The sequence below is a fragment of the Chanos chanos genome, chromosome 5, assembly GCF_902362185.1.
Source record: "Chanos chanos chromosome 5, fChaCha1.1, whole genome shotgun sequence".
Taxonomy (NCBI): domain Eukaryota; kingdom Metazoa; phylum Chordata; class Actinopteri; order Gonorynchiformes; family Chanidae; genus Chanos; species Chanos chanos.
In genome coordinates, this window is record NC_044499.1 from 36,807,740 (window position 1) to 36,822,613 (window position 14,874).

Genomic DNA, 14,874 nt, shown 5'->3' on the forward strand with positions numbered 1-14,874 from the left:
GGAGACCTACCACTAACGTTTCTTTTTCTCCGTTAAGATTTACCTCATCATTTAAGATTTACTTTATCAATTTAGATTTATTTCAGGATTAAGTAAATTTTGATTAAAATTTACCCAAATTACTTAATATCTTTAAGACTGAGAGGTGAAGTTAGTTTTTTCATTGTGATATTACTCTGTTACATGTATGTCTCAACTGACAATACTACTATTATTTTATGTATTTCAAATCATTTGAATCCGGACTGGGGATATGCTTGGACTGGGATATGCTTTATCCCTAAGATTTATGCTTCAGTTCCTCTACCGACCTTTTAAATTCTGGTGCTGTCTTTAGATTTCCTGAATGGGGTTGAGCACATCTGTGACTTCACTTATACCTGAGTAATTTTGTGGACTCCTCATACTAATGATTACTCAAGTGACTTGTCAGTAAAATGAGTTTTCAAAACACAGCTGGTTACAGAGCATCACCATCAGTACAGAGTCATCACAGTATATAGTTGATGTGGAGTGAATAGTTCAGCTACTTTCTCATGCTGTACTTATGCCATGATTTCTAACAGTCATCCTGTCGCTTAATCACAGTTTTCTCAACAATTCTCCGCAGTTTGAGCTACTGTTATAGGGCTGTATTGAAATATTTCACGACTCTTTGTTCAGGTACCGTTATGGATGTTCTCATCCTTGAGAGCCTAGTGGAGATTTATCATCTTTTGTTTCTCTTTTCAAAGAGACTCAAAATGAAGTTGCAAGAACTTTGAGGCCCCTTCCTCTTCTCGGTGTCACATGGCACACTCTGATTGGCCAAGCCAGAAACACAGAAAAGCAAACCAGAAAACATTTACTTCCTGCCTCCTTTTAGTGTTAACTGTGGGTGACAACAATGACATGTGAAATTGAGCAGAAAATTGGATTTCATTGTGAAAACAGATTTCAACCGATTTTGACAAACATATTAACAAATGACTTGTATGTAAAGAGTACACTTCCCTGCTCCAATTCCTTCTGTTGCTTTTTCGCCCTCTGTGTCTGACTCTCAACTGTGTAGAATCACAAAACAGGATGTGGTTGTGTGTGTGCACATTTCTTCTCAACATCCCATCTCGCTCTAATACAGAGGACTTTAGTGCACTTAAATTTGCCACAAAATGGCTTAAAATGTAGTGCATTATGGTTTAAGCTTCTGCTCATACACTGTGAAAAGGCCTTTGTTACTTCAGTGTTGCTTAACACAAGATAACTATTCAGTACTGTACTTTTTCAAACTTTCTACAGAAGACAAGTCTTGCCAAAGTCTTCAAAGATATAAGATTACATCAACCCCAACCAGTACACCAGTATGCTAACTTTTCTTGCTATAAGGTGCAGTTGTTCTCTGTCTACTTTCTAAATGTTAGCTTTTGCTTAGAGGTTAGACAGGTCTGGTTTTGGTATGGACATTTCTATGAATGATATTAAGCAATTTTTACATGCGCCAATACAGCTTTGAATATTGCTAAAGGGGTAAAGGCTACTAGACAGACATCATCTAGGAACTTAAGTTTACTTAAACTCAGACTAAATCTTCCTATTTTTTTTATATGAATGTGTCTTTTCACTCTGTCATTTAGTCATGGTTATGTGTGTATTTGATATCGACAGATGCTTCATTTTAGCCAATTCCCAGGCGGTTTACCAGGTCTTCATCTTGCAGAACTACAAGGAACGTTGGGTATCTGTAATATAGAAATACAGTGATAGCTGCATCATTGACTTATCACGACGCCAGAGCGATGCAACAGCTTCCTCAAAAATTTCCCCCCTTTGAGGAAGCAAGCCTTAGGGCAGGGCGCGCACTGCATATAAACTCATGTCGACTTCCTCATAGTCACTTTGCAGCTTCTGCTAAAGTCACCTGAGACACACTCTAGGTATTATGCTTACTACGAGTAATTTTTTTCATCTCAGTGTAGCTTCAGCTTCGTTTCTGGCTTTTAATTGATCTATATATTGTTAAATATGCGATAACTTTTTTTTTTAACTTTCCACTTGACCGCAAAACTTTTGCTTTTGAGCAAAAAGAGTTTGCTTTTGAGAGTTTTACTGTGCATGTTTGAATTTTCTTTATCTCCTCCAGTTTTAAGAAAACCCAATCAGAGTCAGAATGTCTTGGGCAGCGTACGTCCAAAACCTGATGGATGAGAACGTGCAGGATGCCGCAATCGTCGGTCACGAGGCTGGCTCCGAATCGATTTGGGCGTCGCATCCAGGAGGACAGTTTGCCAAAATTACGGTAAACTCATTGTTTTTATCTAGTGACAAGACTGAAAACAAACCACAGAGAGTTGGTACTCAGCGGTGCAAAAATGAATGGCCGTTTTTTATTAATTTATCTTTCTATTATATATTTATTTTTTTAACTTGCCAATTAGACCGAGTAACACATTCATTTATGCAGCTTTCCGCTGGCTATTTCAATTTGGTGGCTGATGGGCGTCTTTGATGTGCGCCGGTACTGTAATTTATCTGCAGGCCGAAGCAATAGCCTACGCTGTGTCCAGACTCAATGAATATTAATAGTGTACAGGTAGAAATAACGTCAGAACTTCAAAACGGTTGCCTGACCCCTTTTTAGAAACTGCCGATAATCATAGTGTTTTTTGTCTCTTGGGTTGGGATTTGACGTTTTAAAATGATCTTATAAATGGAGGAAAGTGGTTAAACAATAACTAAGATCAGTTACTGCATTTGTAAACTACCCTTTTTACTTAAACAGGAACTATATCTCGTGATACAGGGTTAACAAAAATCAGTTTACAGCATTGTGTGCTTCTTTGCCTTCCTTTGCAGAGTTGGTTCGCTCATCGTTGACGTGTTGATTCCCTCGTGTTAACCTTTTAATCTCCAAATTCACCGTGCTCATTCGAATTGAGTTAAATTCCGGTGTTGTTCGCAAAGACTTTACCTTATTTGGTCAAGCAGTTGAGCGAATTGAGTGCAAGAAATGTAGGAAGTATTGCTGGAGGTGCCTTGCCTGACTCACTTCCGCCTTAAAGTCGATTTGCTGTCAGTGCTTGTTAACCACCATTGAGGACTGAGTGTACTTGTTACATAGTAGATGTTACATAGACCTATTATTTGGTAAAGAAATTAAGATACTGTGGTCAAATAACACACAGTGTCTAAAGTCGCTTGTTTTGAGATTTTCGTTTTGGTTACAGGTGCCCAGAATGCGCAAGGTTGGGATTAAGCTTCATGTTTAAATCTCCAAATAAAAAGAATGCATTTAAATATTCCATTCACCCATAATTAAATTATGCTTCTTTTTTAATCAGTCCAGTCGAACACTAAAATATGATTACAGCTCAGATGTTAGACTGGTCATGCCATCAAATCCTGTGACTAAGACAGTGAAATTCATGCCCCATATTTAGATGTTGTCACAGGCTGACAACACCATCTAATGGCAAGTACCCACACTGATGATTAATGGCCCTAGGGTGTACATGAAATGTGTCTTGTTCTGTAAATAATCAGCAGTAGTGGTAAAGATATTGACTGTCCAGAACTATGCATCTTTATTTCTGTACTTAATGAGAGAATGGAAGGAGGGAAGTAGTGCTTGCAGACTGTGGTAACGTATATGATTGTTTAGGTATGTGGGTTTTTTCCCTTTGGTTGTTTTTTTTTTTTTTTTTTTTTTGCTGATAGTGCACCTGTCACATGATAAGCATGTGATCTACATAAATGTTGCAGGGGAAGATAGTGTACTCTGAAGCGTATCTGGTTGTGTGTGAGCGCACATGAACACGCAAATAGGATGCTTTTAGCCTTTTGCTCAGTGACCTTGTTCAGAGGTGTGCATGTCTGATTTTTCAACTTTGTGAAAAGTCTAGCAAAATGAGAGTTTCCTACCTGTTCTTTACATGTATGTGTGATTTTGCATTGTACTCTGGTGTATTGTCCACGGTTCTCTTGTGACAAGTTCACAGTCCACACACGGCAGGCGCTTGCCCGTGAATCACTTACTCTTACTGCCAGTACGTGTCAGTGAGTTTGTGAATATTTCTCTTCTCTCAAGCCTTGACATGCTATCCTTCTTCCAGAAATGCCATCACAGATGTTATCCTCAACAGATACACACACGCGCACACACGCACACACACACACGCACACACACAAATACACAAATACTCAGGCATTATCTGTCGAAATATTCTCATTTCTTAATTTTCCCTATGAGAGGTTGAATTTTTGGCTGAATAGAATTGCTGTAAGCATGACACACAATTAGTGTACTTGTGCACAGACTGAGATGGAATCAGTCAATTATACCTCTGATTACACACACTCTGAGGCCACATTGCCTTGTGTAAAATATCTTTGTCATAAGTGGTTACTTCCTCTTTCTATAGGTTTGCTCTGCTTTGCTTTTCTGTGCAGGGGAAACTTATTGCTACAGCAAGAAATTCAGTTAGTTTGAGTAACATAAAGTGTAATGTGCCATGTATCTGCTAATACATGACTGATTTGGGCCATTGGATCGTTTGGTTGTAGTGTATGTGCTAACCTGCCTGTGTTTAGATGTAGATGTTTTGTAATGTTGGACTTGCACAAGAGGACTGGTTGCCTTGAGCTGTGCTCTTCTCACTTACACAATCGTGACTGCACAGAAAGGAGAGAATTTACAGAGATAATTTTTTTTTTTCTAAATACGGTTGTCTCTCTGAGAAGGTCAATGCTTTGGCTTTGGGGGACTGGCAGTCATTCCAGTTATATTATGGTGAGTCAGGAATTTTTGGAGAGTTTAAGTTAACCTCTAATCTGTGTAAAACTTGATAAATAGCTTACTCTTTCATACTTTTGAAAACGTTTGTCAGGTGTTGGACATGTTGCCTGCGGACATGATGAGACTAGACCCCAATATTTGACATTCCTCAGTTTGAATTCCTTTTATGGTGTTAAGGGTGTTGGGGCTTGTTGGTGATAGCCAATGAGTGAGCCTTTCTAAGGATGCTCCTACCTACACACATATGCATAATGCAAAATCAGCAGAGTGGGAAGGGCCTGACTGCTTCAAATTTTCAGGGGGGGGGGGGTAGCTGGATTTTCAAATTCTTTAATTGTTTGAAACAAAAATACAGCACAGTTTACCCAGACAATTGTCCAAATATCTTAATACTGTTCTTGCATTAAAAAATGTGTGTTAGCTTTCAGAATGAGTAATGAGTAAAAATGAGTGGCCACTCATAGGCTCACACATTGTTCACATGTTATTCATCGGATGTTGTGTTGATAAGACATGATGTTTACAGTCAAAGGGGATAACCTGCAGATACAGCAGGCATAGTTTTATTTATCATTAGTAACTCTCTTTCTCTCTCCCTCTCTCTCCAGCCCTCTGAAATTAAGGCGTTGATGGCTTCTGACCGCACTTCCATGTTTACAGCAGGAGTGACTCTGGCAGGAGCTAAATGCACTGTTCTTAGGGATAATTTCCACATTGACAACACCATGGACCTGCGTACCAAGGCCACTGAGCAGGATTCTAACACATACAACATCTCCATTGGCAAGTCTTTGAAAGGTACTACAGACACGTACAACTCCTCCAAACATTTTCTTCATACCCCTCTGCACTCATCCTCAATTCTCCCTTCTCTTTTTCTCTGTGATTAAGTGTCTCTTTCTCTCTACCTTTCAGCTCTAGTGTTTGTGAAAGGAGTAAAGGATGCACATGGTGGGAAGCTGAACCCAAAGGTACATAAGATAGCCGAGTACCTTAGGAGTACCAATTACTGAGCTGGGTCTTGCTGTACCGCAATGAAGTGTATCAATTATTTGGCTTAATCAATGGTACTCAGTGTTTCATCTCATTCCCGCTGGATCTGTGGTACTTACAGATCAAGTTAACCCACCCCCCCTCAACCCACCATCCCCATTTACATTTTTGTGAATTTGTTTTTGGATTTTTAAAAATATTTTATTTTGAAATCATGTTGAACAAGCTTGTGATTTACAGTTAACAATTAGATGAGAAATAAAGAGATTTAAAAGGTTGTAGTACAATTGTGTGTGTGTGCATATTATTTATCTGTTAATTGGCACTGGCCTAAAAGCAGGAATACAGACCCTTTTACTACCATCATGGACTTTCTGTGTTTACGATCTGAGCTTGATGTTTAACTTCAAATATTATTCTTAAGGAATGATATTTTATGCAGAAATTATGTAAACTTGTAATCAACACTCTACAAAAATTGTTAAAGTGTGTTTCACTCACTTCAGATAAATGTAAATGAGTTGATTGTTTCTAAGAGAGAGAGAGGTGGAAAGATGTGCTCCACTGAGGCTGCTAACAGTTGCCTAAAGCGGAAGTGAACAATGGCAGAAGGCTGCAAACAGGAAACTGCATCTATGACTGAATCAGAGAGCTTTTGTGAACCTCAAGATGACACATTTTTACACTTTGCTGAATTCAGCAGAGCAAATCCTATGTAAACTGTAACCTTGTAGTCTGTGTGGTCCATAAATGGAGCAAATGGTAAAGGTTAAAGTGAGTGTGGGCAGAAAACGACAAAAGCAGAATTCCATCTGGTATAAAAAAAAATCTGTCTGTCTGTCTGTCTATCTGTCTGCCTATCTGTCTGTATATTTATGGGTCTGGTCCAAGCCATTTCATTTTAACCCCCCCCCCCCCCCTAAAATCCACATTTTTGGTCTATAGTCAGTAACATTCAGGCACGTAGCGCCCCCTTGTGTGTAGTCATTTGGATGTGGATTTCAACATTAAAGTTCAGAAGATGATGGAACATGTGTTGCCAGTCACATGTCATTACTTGTTTAGATAATTAATTCCCATTAAATCAGCTGAGACTTTTATTTCCGCATTTCTTGACACTAAAGCATAATGGGACACCAGTTGAAGAAACAATCCTATTATTTCTGCCAGGACAGTGCACTCTCCATGAAGAGATTTGTAATCATGGCACAGCTCTTGTAATGGTACATTTCTTATAGGTTAGCAGCACAGAAGCAGACACCTGGACATTAAAGGACTGAAGGTTATGTGTGTTTACTGACACCGGTAAATACAGGCACCACACACACTATACACGTAATAGTGAATACAGTGGCACCAAACATTTCTGCTCTGACACACCCATGCAGTCAGTTGTGAAAGAAATGCTACACACACAAACATGCATATACAGACCGTTTTGTCTTTTCCTAGGGAGGAACAAACACAAAAACGTACACTCAAACAGATTGTATGGTGTTGCTCTGTTAAAGCTGGTTGTGTGACCAAGGCCACTGAAGGATCTCTTAGCATGTGTTCAGATAATGATAAAGCTAATTTTAGCCTTGTGCTAAAGGGTAGGGGGTGTGGTTGGGGCAGGGAAAGGGTAGTGTGTGTATGTGTGTGTGTATGTGAGTGTGTGTGTGTGTGTGCGTGTGTGTGTATCAGAAAGAAATATAGTATGCTGCAAGGGAGATACAGAGAGAGAAAAATAGTATGCATGTATATACAGGGACAGAAGTGGGTTGCCCTTTTGGTTCGAACCCAAACTCATTCTCACATTTCCCCCTTTATGTTAACCCTGACCTTTCATCCAAGTCTCATGGACCACCAGGGACCATCTTACTGTTCCAATATTCAGTGCAAAGGGAAAGTAATTAGAATGGATGAAAATAAAGCAATCTCGTATGTCATGATGTCTAAAGGGATGCTGTAATTTTCAGCCATTTCAAATGTCACGTATCAAACAGGAAATGTAATCGTAAGTACAGTATATGCTATGCACATCTTAGTTCTGAAGTGATGTGAAGGGGATGCTCCATGAAGCAGAACTGTCACCTCAGTTATACAACATTACATGTTTTGGAAGGTTGACTTGCTCGCACAAATCAGTGTATCCAACACAGCCATTGTTCTTTATGTGTGTGTGTGTGTGCGTCAATCAAAGTTTTACTCAAATGAAAAGCCTGGCCAATTGACCAGACATCAAAACAAATGCACTGCTGGAGAGGCTTTTAAAAGATTATAATATTTTGATGATATTCATTATTTCTATCTTCATTTATTCTTCTCATTTTCTCCCACTCATAAACAGCTATAATCCTACCACGCAGCTCAGTAGTCTACCCGTTTGGGAAAACAAAGCATGGTCTTATACCGGTATGTAAGAGGCCAGTTCATTAATTCTTTTTGTATTACCAATATTGTCAAGCAATGTGTTGCTCTTGTAGAGTGCTATTCACTTAACAAAGAGTAAGGACATTCCATTAGAAAATAACAACGCCAGTGCTGTTGCCTGGGGTTATAGGAAACTGTAACGGTGACAGAACTGGATTTCATATTCAGAATTGGACACACCAATGAACTGCAAGGTACTATCTAAGCCAGGTACCTTACCATGTATTAAGGTAAAATTCCCTTAAATTAGCCACGTCCTATTGTCTACAAAACGAACTTCTGAACTTAAGATCTGCGTCGCACGTCATTGTATCTTTTGATAAAATTATGGATTACTTTCAGTAGTAAACTCTACTCATGGTCTCCAAGTAAATATTTCATGGCATTTGGCGACATGCATACATAGCGCTGAGGTCGATAGTTTTTAGATGGTCTCTAAATGCACTCTGCCATATAGGGAACAGTCACTCCGACAGCGTATATAAATTGCGGCGTGAAATCAAAAGCGGACACTCTTCAGCCAGACGCAGGCTTGAGCGGCAGCGAACCAACTACACGCAGGTAATCTATTAGTTATATATTACAGTTCTACGAAACATTTTGTCTTCACCTTATGTATTTTTACCAGTCTGCGGTAAATTCATGTCGGCTTATCGAATCATGCTGGCCTGTCAACCAACTCTATCAGCCAACTGTACAACTTTTACTTCCTGAACGTTATGGCTGATTTAGAATCAGCTCGTGCAACTAAGCCAAGGGCTGAAGTTTTTAGTCACACGCATTATATCCGAACCTAGATCAGTTGTCATCGCATGTCTTTTCCTACTTTCATTCGTTTGTCCTTGGAGATATATATTCTACCGCTTATAAAATACGTGTCTGGGGAAGAGGAGTTGGGTCTTTTGAGACTCTTAAAGAGTTTAAATAGATGTGAGACGGAAAGCTTCAGCGCTTAAACAAATGTAAAACTTGCTGTAGTTTTGTAACAGTGTCTTTTAGTGTATGACCTTCACGGTTCCGGAATACAATTAAAAAATGATCTAATGAGGCAGTGTTCTCGGCTTCCAAGTCAAAACTGCCATCTCTCCAACATTTGACAAAAAGTAATGTCATGCAAACTGGAACAAAACTGTTAGGCTGAAATGCAAGGTTGAAGATGATCGGAGGTTAGGCTATATCATGTACTGGCATGGGTTACTGTAGGCGGCTCCGGGTACTTTTCCAACTCGTGTGCATTTCGCAGAATTAAGATTTAATGGGTTGGCCGTAAGATTAAATCAGACGTCCCGTTTCAGTACGGCTCTCACTCCAGACAATCCATCCGGGATGTTTTCCACTTCTTTACTGCAAATATTGCCAAATTTAATGTCTGTCTTCACAAACGGTTAAAGTACACCGAGTGAGCGCATTATTGCCTCACCGCAGTAACCTTTGATGTAATGTAGTGTCGTGTGTAGTGTGTGATGCCTTGTTCCTCTGTGATAATATTTTGCATGCTTGTAAGTCGAGGATCGATAAGAGACAATGGGGATTCGTCGTTGAAGTTGGAGTTGACTTCTGATGATAAGAAAAATACCAGTCAACAACAGGCTTACTTTTTTTTCGAATGTTGTATCGATTTATCACTTTTAAAACCTTAGTGAAAAGTAAGTTGGCAACGTACAAAAAAATCAAGTGCACAGTGCATCTTAATTTCCTTCCAAATAGTTTAACCGTCACAGAACACTGCCAGGAAAAACACTGGATTAGAATCAAGGTTTAACTTTACACTTCCTCAGTTCCTTACTGGCCCATGTTCACAGTGGACGCACAGAAGCGCTCTCACTGTTGCCCAAGTCCTTAAATGGTCCAATAAAATAAAATATAACTTTAACCTTTCAGGTTGGACTCACTCTAGTTCTCTTTATAACTTAATCCAACATTTTCTGAAATTATGTCTTCAGTGTTGTCTGAGAACTGTGACCTTGACATTAATGCTGCATTAGATTATCTGCAAATTTGAGTTGTGAGTGTCATTCACATGGGCCATTGTTTTAAAGATGCATGCTATATCAGAAAGTTTTTGCACATGATAAGTCTGAAGGTATTCACAATGGTTCAAAGCAGTAAATATGGCTGAAGTTCAAGACAATTTCCTATCCAGCTAAATGTACTTCAACATCTGCACTATTGCTCTGTTCCCACTTTAGTTTCATGGAGAGGTAGGGTGGGATTTAAAAAGTGTGTGACATTAATTCCTCATAGGTCAAAGACAGTGCTGGGTAGAGTGCATGTACGTATCAGTCCTCTTGCTTCTGGCCTTTTGTGTTTTAAAAGGGCACATAGTCAAAACTGTCCGCCTGTTGTCTGTGTCACCACTGTGTCAGGAGAATGTTTGTGTGTGTGTGTGTGTGTGTGTGTGGGTTTGTGAGTTTCAGGGGTCAGGGGGTAACTGACACAGAGAATATGCACGGTGCTGACGTCTTTGTTCAGTGTACTCTCACCACTTACCAAGGTTCTGAGTATGTGTGTGTTTTGTTTAACATTTCTTTTTAATAGTTTGTCCCTTGAATCTGGATAAGATATGACCAAGGCCAGTTAACCATTCAACACTCATCATTGTAGCACAATACACACTTTCAGAGTTAATGTGACACTGTCAGTTTTGCTCTGCATTGAACAGAAGCAGCGTTTTCTCTTTCTCTTCTCTTTTCTGTAGACCATAATCTCTTTCATGAGATAATATCTTGTTGATGAGTGAGAGAGAAGAGTGTGTGTGTGTATGTGTGTGTGTAAATTCTCATCTTCACTTGCAGCTGTCTTTACTGTAATACAGTAAGGTCACAGGGCTTTCTTACAAAGGTCAGATATTAGCCAGCACTCTGAAAAGGTCATTAAGGTTCACAGATATGACAGACTACATGTGCAGTTCATGCACAAGTAGGCATATACACTATAATGTGATCAGTATGGCTTGACAGTTGTGTTTGACGAGTAATGTGGATGTTTAGTTAATTTGGAAGATAAATTACAAAACTGAACACCATGGTAATGGACATGTGGTCACTTTTACACGAACATGCTAAGCCCCCTTGACTCCACTGGCCACACTATTAATAGTGCTCCTTAACGGAGCACCCAAGAAGGGCTTTGTGTGTGTGTGTGTGTGTGTGTGTGTGTGGACAGCTGCGATGTGCATTTATGTGCATCAGTGGCTTGTGTCTGCAATCCAGTCTAACAAGAGCAGAGGTGAACAGGGCTACTGCTTTAGTCGTTTTAGTTCCACAGCTCCATATACAGTTAAACAAGTCCATCTCCCTCATAAATAAGCATATACAGTACACCCACATACAGTGTCATAAAACCAACAGGGATGAGCATGTTCTTTTAGTTTCACAGGTCAGTTTTGATTTCTCTCTCCTTCTCCTCTCTCCCTATCCTTGTCTCCCTCAGTCAGGATGTCCATCACCAAGATTCACGCTCGTGAGATCCTCGACTCCAGAGGAAACCCCACTGTTGAGGTTGACCTCTACACAGCCAAAGGTACACACACATTTTCAGTTATGTGTACATTTATGTGTTATATTGAATATTATTTGAAGATCGGATAATTCAATATCAATCCACTTCTCTGTCTCAGGCCGTTTCAGGGCTGCTGTTCCCAGCGGAGCATCCACTGGTGTCCATGAGGCTCTTGAGCTGAGAGATGGAGACAAGAGCCGTTATTTGGGCAAAGGTACCAGAAAAAAACGCGCGGGCACACACACACACACACACACACATACACACACACACACTTTCCTGTACTCATTACTGGTTATATATAATGTAAAGCAGATGAAGATATTTAGTCCCCTTGCATCTCAGGTACCCAGAAGGCTGTAGAGCATGTCAACAAAGACATCGCTCCCAAACTGATCGAGAAGGTAAAGCATTACACTAATGTAAAACTGTGAGTAAATGCAATGCCTTTTCAGAAGTCAGTGTCTTAGACATCTCTCTCTCTCTCTCTCTCTCTCTCTCTCTCTCTCTGAGCAGAAGCTGAGTGTGGTCGAACAGGAGAAGATTGATAAATTCATGTTGGAGCTTGATGGAACTGAGAACAAATGTGAGTTTTATACTCTTACACATAAAAACACACACACGCACGCACACAGAGATAAACATAAGGGAACACTTAAGACTTTGTCTGTGGTTTGTCTAAAGTAGTGTTTACACAATATTTTTGTGATCTACCTTGAGAAATTCTGGAAGGGTCACTGCCAATCTCTCCTGTTTCCTCATTCTCTCCATAGCCAAGTTTGGAGCTAATGCTATCCTAGGTGTGTCCCTGGCCGTGTGTAAGGCTGGTGCCGCTGAGAAGGGCGTGCCTCTCTACCGCCATATTGCTGACCTTGCCGGCAACAAGGACGTCATCCTGCCAGTGCCTGTATGTGGAGTGTGTGACTGCGTGTTTGTGTGACTGTTTAATGATGTTTTGTTTAGATTTGCAATTACATTCCACAGATTTTATCTGGAGCAGTGTACAAAAAAAGCATAAAGTTTGTGAACAAGAGCAAGTGTGGTTTCTAAACAATTTTCACCATTGTTTCTCTCTGCCCCCTCACATCTTATCATTTTTCTCTCTCTCTCTGCCCCTCCCTCCTCACTGCAGGCATTTAATGTGATTAACGGTGGCTCTCATGCTGGTAATAAACTGGCTATGCAGGAGTTTATGATCCTCCCTGTAGGAGCAGCCAACTTCCATGAGGCTATGCGCATTGGTGCTGAGGTCTACCACAACCTGAAGAGTGTTATCAAGGCTAAATATGGCAAGGACGCCACCAACGTTGGTGACGAGGGTGGTTTCGCTCCCAACATCCTGGAGAACAATGAGGGTATGGAGACAGAGTGTGTTTGTGTGTATGAGTGTGTGTGATTTACAGCACATTTCATCCCCAAATCTCCATGGTATTTCAGTAGAACTTTTCCATTTTCCTGATAATTTTGAGCTAAAACTGAAGATTGTTCCACAGGAATGTGCCTTAGGCGTTCTTCTAGAATGTTCCACTTTTGTTGTTTGCAGGTTGAGTCTCCTGTAACTTTTGTGTAAAATGTTAGATATATGAATTGCAGATATGTATGATTTTTTTCTCTCTTGCTGTTTGTAGCTCTGGAACTGTTGAAATCTGCTATTGAGAAGGCTGGCTATCCTGATAAGATCATCATTGGTATGGATGTGGCTGCCTCCGAGTTCTACAAAGGTGGAAAATACGACCTGGACTTCAAATCTCCTGATGACCCCAACCGTTACATCACTGGAGAGCAGCTTGGAGACCTGTACAAGAGCTTCATCAAGAACTACCCAGGTAACACATACATTTACAAACATTATAAACAGTTCTTAATATTTCCTCTGTGCGTAAACATTCACTCAGTACCGCTCCTCTGATTCTCTCTTGTTCTACAGTTCAGTCTATTGAGGATCCCTTTGACCAGGATGACTGGGAAAACTGGACCAAGTTCACTGGCTCAGTGGACATCCAGGTGGTGGGAGATGATCTGACTGTGACCAACCCCAAACGTATCCAGCAGGCTTGTGAGAAGAAGGCCTGCAATTGCCTGCTGCTTAAAGTCAACCAGATTGGCAGTGTTACAGAGTCAATCCAGGCGTGAGTATACAGTTCCCTCACCCATTTCAGCCAAGAACTCAAAGTTGTCTCCCTTCCAAAATATACTATCTCCCTCAGGCTGTGGTTACACATGGTGCTAAAATAAAAATTTATGGTGCTGAATTCATGGTGCTAAACCAATGGTGCCAAACTAAAAATTTATTTGTAGGATCTTCCCTCAGTAATGCTACTACAGAGGCCATCGTTCACACACTAGTAGATTGTTAGCCAGGAAAGAACAGAGACGTAGAGTAAGTATTTTACAGACAAACATGGTGAAAATGAGTTTATTTTCCTCTTCTGTGTGTAACAGTTGTAAGCTGGCTCAGTCTAACGGTTGGGGTGTGATGGTCAGCCATCGCTCCGGTGAAACTGAGGATACTTTCATTGCTGACCTTGTTGTGGGACTTTGCACTGGACAGGTATGTCTTTGGACTCTGGACTTCCTCTTTCCATTCTGAAACACTTTAACAACTCTGTTTCATGGATTGAACACCTGTCTGTTATCCTTCTCCTCCACTGATCTGTCTCCCCCTCCCTGTTCCAACAGATCAAGACTGGCGCCCCCTGCAGGTCTGAGCGTTTGGCCAAATATAACCAGCTGATGAGGTCAGTACAATGAACTCATAAGTGTGACATGAGGGAATCCTTTATATAGCTGAAAAAGCCCTTTTACACACTGTTTGCATTTTCTCTCTGTTTCTTTTTGTGTAGGATTGAAGAGGAACTTGGAGATAAAGCCAAGTTTGCCGGAAAGGACTTCCGTCACCCCAAAATCTGAACTGAACTTTCCAGTCCTTCATTCCTCTTCACAACTACCCACTCTCCCCTTAACGGAAACACCTTTACAAAGACATGTACACTCTGACCGAGACTGTGTGTTGGGGGAGGTTAAATGTTAATCAACATCTACAGTCTCTGATTAGAACTAATTCCACTTTTTTGAAATAAAAAAAAGAAACCTCTATGATTCCTTGTCATTTATGGTTACTGTCATCACTGGTTTAAAAGAGACGTAGTGTTAAATGAGTTAACTGAAACTTCATTTGTAGTAAAAGACATTTA

The 14,874-nt window shown here is 40.3% G+C and overlaps 2 protein-coding genes across 3 annotated transcripts; both read left to right on the forward strand.

The window, feature by feature from the left end:
- Nucleotides 1–1,887: 1,887 nt before the first annotated feature.
- Nucleotides 1,888–6,017, forward strand: pfn1 (profilin 1). Its single transcript, XM_030776029.1, has 4 exons — nucleotides 1,888–1,913; nucleotides 2,120–2,275; nucleotides 5,380–5,569; nucleotides 5,687–6,017. Exons 2-4 carry the CDS (start codon nucleotides 2,147–2,149, stop codon nucleotides 5,782–5,784), a joined length of 417 nt encoding a protein of 138 aa, XP_030631889.1. The 5' UTR covers nucleotides 1,888–1,913; nucleotides 2,120–2,146; the 3' UTR covers nucleotides 5,785–6,017.
- Nucleotides 6,018–8,641: 2,624 nt separating this feature from the next.
- eno3 (enolase 3, (beta, muscle)) lies at nucleotides 8,642–14,776 on the forward strand. Of its 2 annotated transcripts, none has more exons than XM_030775995.1 (12): nucleotides 8,642–8,740; nucleotides 11,612–11,701; nucleotides 11,799–11,894; nucleotides 12,026–12,084; nucleotides 12,197–12,266; nucleotides 12,454–12,587; nucleotides 12,813–13,035; nucleotides 13,309–13,506; nucleotides 13,608–13,809; nucleotides 14,123–14,231; nucleotides 14,360–14,418; nucleotides 14,524–14,776. In XM_030775995.1, the coding sequence occupies exons 2-12, from the start codon at nucleotides 11,617–11,619 to the stop codon at nucleotides 14,588–14,590; spliced, it is 1,302 nt and encodes a 433-aa protein (XP_030631855.1). In that variant the 5' UTR covers nucleotides 8,642–8,740; nucleotides 11,612–11,616; the 3' UTR covers nucleotides 14,591–14,776. The 2 variants fall into 2 exon arrangements, with proteins under 2 accessions (XP_030631855.1, XP_030631856.1); XM_030775996.1 differs by lacking the exon at nucleotides 8,642–8,740 and adding an exon at nucleotides 10,616–10,680.
- The last annotated feature ends 98 nt before the right edge of the window (nucleotides 14,777–14,874 follow it).

Coding starts and splice junctions, on each gene's coding strand:
- eno3 (XM_030775995.1), top strand. CDS start 11,617: ATGTCCATCACCAAGATTCACGCTCGTGAGATCCTCGACTCCAGAGGA. Junction 13,810..14,122: donor GTTACAGAGTCAATCCAGGC/GTGAGTATACAG, acceptor TGTGTGTAACAG/TTGTAAGCTGGCTCAGTCTA. Junction 14,232..14,359: donor TGGGACTTTGCACTGGACAG/GTATGTCTTTGG, acceptor CTGTTCCAACAG/ATCAAGACTGGCGCCCCCTG.
- pfn1 (XM_030776029.1), top strand. CDS start 2,147: ATGTCTTGGGCAGCGTACGTCCAAAACCTGATGGATGAGAACGTGCAG. Junction 2,276..5,379: donor GACAGTTTGCCAAAATTACG/GTAAACTCATTG, acceptor CTCTCTCTCCAG/CCCTCTGAAATTAAGGCGTT. Junction 5,570..5,686: donor CATTGGCAAGTCTTTGAAAG/GTACTACAGACA, acceptor TCTACCTTTCAG/CTCTAGTGTTTGTGAAAGGA.